Source organism: Zootoca vivipara, chromosome 5 (assembly GCF_965207765.1).
Source record: "Zootoca vivipara chromosome 5, rZooViv2.hap1.1, whole genome shotgun sequence".
NCBI classification, from domain to species: domain Eukaryota; kingdom Metazoa; phylum Chordata; class Lepidosauria; order Squamata; family Lacertidae; genus Zootoca; species Zootoca vivipara.
This window is the reverse complement of record NC_142588.1, coordinates 78,224,023-78,229,403: the sequence shown is the minus strand read 5'-3', so window position 1 is coordinate 78,229,403 and position 5,381 is coordinate 78,224,023. Positions and strand designations below refer to the sequence as shown.

General features: G+C 46.6%; 1 protein-coding gene across 1 annotated transcript; it reads right to left on the bottom strand.

Annotated features, from left to right (window-relative positions):
* Positions 1-714: 714 nt before the first annotated feature.
* Positions 715-5,381, bottom strand: LOC148685745 (uncharacterized). The gene has a single exon (XM_088669158.1). It carries the CDS (start codon positions 3,961-3,963, stop codon positions 3,046-3,048), a length of 918 nt encoding a protein of 305 aa, XP_088525284.1. The 5' UTR covers positions 3,964-5,381; the 3' UTR covers positions 715-3,045.

Sequence of the window (5,381 nt, the reverse complement as noted above, 5' to 3'; positions counted from 1 at the left end):
CATTGGTGTATGCATTTTTGTCTATACAAATATTTACAGAACCTGCTTTTGTGTGCCATCATTTGATTAAGCAAGTAGAACAAAATTATGCTGCTTTTATTTGGTAATCCCTTTCACCCTTTCTGAAATCATGCCTCTTAGCCTTTACCAACTGTAAGTTGCCACACACAAATTGACTACCGTATATTTGAATGTAGACCAGGGGTCCCCAGACTTACCGGCGTTTGGGCCGGTTCCCACCGCGCCGATCGCCCGGTGGGCGGGGGAGTGCGCGCCCGTGCGCATGCGCGCGGGCGCTTACTGGCGTGGCGGCGCACTTCCAGGGTGGGAAAAGCGCCGAAAATCCGTTGTGCGCATGCGCGTGGGCCTCCCCCGACCCGGAAGTGCACCAGAAATGACTTCTTCCGGGTCGGGAGAGGCCCATACGCATGCACACAAAGGATTTTCGGCGCTTTTTTCCCAACCCGGAAGAGCGCTGCCGCGCTGCGCGCCGTAAGAGCGGGCGGTGGGGGCGGGCGGCGGGGGTCGTCGCGGGCTGGATTGGCAGGCTAATTGGGCCGCATCCGGCCCCCGGGCCGTAGTCTGGGGACCCCTGATGTAGACCCTCTGTCCCATTCACTCAGCAACATAGTTTCAATATGTTCTTTTCCTCTTTAGGCCTGAGACCATGCCTTCCACAAATTATTAAAGCAAGGAAAAACATCTGCAATGAAATACTCTCCTTTCTGCTCCTTTATTACTGAATCAATTGTAAAAATGCATTGTCACATACCGTACATAGCCGTTGTCCTAGAACTTTCACAACTATCCCTTCCCACAGGGAACACTTTAGCAGTATTGTTTCCCTTAATAAGAAACTACTGAAATTGTTTGGGTTTCAAAGTGTTATTTCTACCAGAAGATACTCTACAACAAATAGTAATTCTCATCTGACATGTCTTTCTCTAAGCTTCAGTTTTTCTTAAAACTATTCTTTGTGGAATGACTAGGTGTGAAATTGTATGCGTTGCTGATGCTTGTGTTTAATGCGTAGTAAGCAGGTTCCAGAAACAATTTATTGGCGTTGTTCAAACATAATGCCAACACATGTGCCTGTGCATGGCAATTCCCTCTCCTTTTTCAGTTTTAGGTAAATCACAGTCATTTTGGGTGGCAAGCTACGGTTTTTCAAGCCAGGAAAAGAGGGAGAGGAATTGGGACAGAAGCAGAGGGGAAGTGCATTAGTCCTGCTAACCTTCATGTACTAACTTCTTGGGTACTGGGTAACTTAAGAAAAGATGGGAAACACTTCTAAGTTAGTTTCAGGCACAAGCAAGAATTGAAAGCAGAGAAAAAAGGGTTTGGGGGGTGGGGTGGGGAATACCACCACCATTTTATAAATGTTTCTAGTGGTACACAGATAAGCACAAATAACATAGTTAATCAAAATACCCATTTCAAAAACCGGTACAGTTCTGAAGTTGGGTATGAGCAGTACCGTCCTGAATGCATTGAAGCTACATGTCACAAGTTCTGGATTTTAAGACACTGAATTGCAGAGAATTGGGTCCACTGCAAATTGTGGAGCATCCTGTTCACCTTAGTGGTGTTCTATTAAAGGAGCAATTATGGTAAAAAGTATGCAAGGAGGCTAAAATAGCCAGGAGCAAATGTTGTGAAGAAAGTAAAAGATGGCAACAAACTTTTTGGGGGAATTTTGGGTGAAGGCTTCAGCACATAAGCAACCATCATGGATAATGCATTGCAAGAAATGCAGGGGTTGAAAACAACTTCTTGGCCTAAAAGGACATCAAGAATAGTATATTCCTATTATGTATATTCCTATTATGGCTTGGAAATGCTCAACACTAGTGAAGCTTTGGAATGTGTAGTTATCTAGAAGAACTTGTAGACCAGTCAATTATTCCTATTCTAAATTATACATACAAACTATAATAATATTTGAGAGGTAAGGATTTTTATTAAGGGTTTAGGAAAGAACTAGCAATTTTTTTGTTTTAAACTATACAATAATATTGCTTCATCTTAGAATTTATAAATGGTTCTGTGGTGTTATGCACAGTAGCCACAATCTAATCTAAAAATGTAATTTGCATGTGCATATCTAGAGTTTGGCTGCCATTTTAAATGGCTAAGTCCTTGCACATCTAGACTTGTTCAGCTGAAGCAACTGCACTAAACTTAATACAAACAAAACATTTTTAAATGTCCAAACTTTTCCAGCATTTTGTAAAACAGGCTTATTTGGGGAATTTTGCATTTAGTTGTCCTTTGTAATTTTCATTAGAGATTTCCCCCACCACACTTGTTTTAAGGCATGGGTGAATTAAAGGAGCAATTATGGTAGAAAGTATGCAAGGAGGCTAAAATAGCCAGGAGCAAATGCCAGGAGCAAATGGCAACAAACTTTTTGGGGGAATTTTGGATGAAGGCTTCAGCACATAAGCAACCATCATGGATAATGCATTGCAAGAAAGGCTACAGCAGTCATCCTTGACCAGTGGTTATGCTACCTGTGCTTTTTAAGACTAGGATTCAAACATCTAGTGGCCCATAGGTTCCTTATCCCCTGCTTTTGAAGATGGTTTCTAATATAGAGGTCATGAATTTTGTTTCCCCCTTCCATAGATGTTTCAGGTTTGAGAACAGACTGTGCTGAAACATTAAGGCATCCTAGTAGCAATATGAATGAAGTTTCACTGTGCAATAAGGGGCAACTAAAAGCAACGTTATTTCAGCATTCCTTTCCAGGGTTACAGTTTGATACCTACATGTAAATAAATGTTTTATGCAGGTTTTTCCTAGGTTAAACTAAGGATATTCCTTTAGTGAGAGGAAGGGGGATGACAGCTTCGAAAGAAATAAGGCAGTCACTCTCTTAACTAACCAACCAACCCTGTTTTAGTATAACTAGTCATCTTAAGGTGCTCCTTTATTCGCAGCAGCACCATCTTAAGGAAATCGACAGGTAGTTTGCAACTGTTTTCTTGTTGCCCTTTCCCGCTGGCGTTCGTTCTCCTGCTGGGCTTGGATGCTTGAGGTCGTTCACCCTAGAAACAGAGTGTCTGCATGCGATTCGTTCGATTCGTTCATGTGTGCCTGGCGTGTGGCGCCCCCCGCGCTGGACAAGGCCTCTCCCTGTTCCACGTTGCCCTTCTGCTCCCCTGAGCTGTGCCCATGCTCTGCTTGCTGATGCTGCTGCCGCCTTCTCAGCTCCTCCCGGAAGATGGGCGGCAGCTGGTTCACGTACTCGCGCCACTGCACTTTGCTCGCGTGCCCGCGCTTCGGAACCGAGGGGTGGATTTCGTCGTGCACCGGCGGCAGGGAAGTGGCGGACGGGCCGTGGAAGGACTTGGCCCTCCCAATGTCCCACGACGATTGCATTGGCTCCAGCCGGGCCGGCGACACGCAGCTGAATCCGGTGGCGGTGGAAGCCAAAGTGCACGACAGGAAAGCCAAGAAGAGGCTCTGCCCGGGGCTGGCCGACAAGCCTTTCAGCTCTGGCTCGTTGTGCAGCCGCTCGCGTATCAGCGCCAAGAGGCACGAGCCCAGCGCCGCCGTGCACGCGATCATCATGGCGGTGAGGCAGTGCAAGAGGGGCGCCAGCGAGCGGCACGCGCGCGCCCCGATGAAGTCCAGCGCCAGAGCCAACGAGCCCGTCAGCACGCTGAAGAAGCAGCAGGCGGCGATGGCCAGCATGATCGGGCCACCGGACGGGCCCAGCAGCGGCGTGCCCGGAGCCGGGTTGTCCTGCCGTATCGCCCAGGACGCCCCGAGCACAATCGCCCTCCTCTTCTTGTCTTCCACCAGCACCCAGATGGGGTAGGCGGCTGCCGTGCCCAGCACCGCCAGCGCCATGCTCTGAGCCAGCGCCGCCGCCAGGCTCCCTTTGCGCCGGAGCCGGTTTCGCCTCAGCAGCATGAGCCGGATGATCTTCGACTCCCCGAGGCTGGCCTTCTCCATGGCGACAAACTTCGGGAGACGCGCCGAGGCGAAAAACTTTGGGAGCCTCGCCTAGGACGGCCAGTGTCCTCAGGGGCGGCTTCTGCCCTCGCTTGCCTCTGAGGGAACCGAGACCCGTTAGTCTCGTAAGGGTAGTTGACGGTTGGGGTGGGGAGGGGAGGGGGGCGCGAGGCGCAAAAATGGCGCCCTGCTTTTCCCGCCTGATTTTTCTGAGGGCTCGAGCGTTTTGTTAAAAGGTAAAACACACGCCACGCAGGTGTGTAAAATAATGCACTGTGTGGCGAATGTGTGTATATAAGGGATAACTTTTTTTTCTCCCTCAGCTTTTTTCTCCCTCTTAAGGCAGCCCTGTTTAGGGAAGCTTTTAATGTTTGATGGATTTCTGTATTTTAATGTTTTGTTGGAAGCCGCCCAGGGGGAACCCAGCCAGATGGGCGGGGTATAAATTATTATTATTATTATTATTATTATTATTAATCGACGTTGTGTCGGAATCCGGAGCCATCCCGTTAGAAGAAATGAAGCACATACCGGTAGTTAAAGCTAAAGGATTTGTTCTCAAAAGCTGTGGTGAAGGCCACCAGCTTTCAAAGGGGATTGGCCAAATTCATTAAAGATAAGGCTGTCAAAAGCTACTAGTCATCAGGACTATGTGTTGTCCCCAGTGCCAAAGGCAGTGTTTGGGTGTCGTCGTCCCCCTTAAAATCCAATTCTTCGGCCTAAAAAACTTCTGAGGGCAGTTTATAACCAAAAAAAACAAACAAACTGGGGCCTCCCCTTAAACTTCAAATCTGAAAAGACACTATGCAAAACAAAAACCGATTGGGAGGGAGGAGAAAACTCGGTTTTCCAGAGCTCTTTCATCCAGAACATTTTACACTGCTAGAGTTCATTCATTAACATGTTGTGAACATGTTCCAACACACATGTGCAGAATCTCCTACCATCCTTGACTAATGGTAGCTCACACATATAGGATGAAAAACTTAACTGCTTTCTAGGGACAGAGTGTGATTTGTTGTCAGGCATCTGATCTGGCATCCTGCCTTTTAGTAATTAAATACAGTTGAGAATTTTTTGTTCTTATATGAAAGTTACAATTTTAGAAAGAACAAACCATGAGAGCCACTATTAAAGATGAGGCAATGTACTGACAACTACCAGAGTTAATGAGAAGGGAAAGCTCCTTAAATTCCATTAAGGACACCAGTGTCAAACACTCAGAAAATTAGTACTGTAGTGTCCTATTGTAAATTTACAAAAGCAGATTTATAAAGTTACAAATTTTGTCACACACATTAGTAAGTGCACTCTAACAGTATTGGGAGCCCTGTGCAATGTGGACAAATGGGTGCTTATTCAAGACTATGTTAACACTCCCCCCCAAAAAAAATATTGATTAAATGAAATGCTTTCTT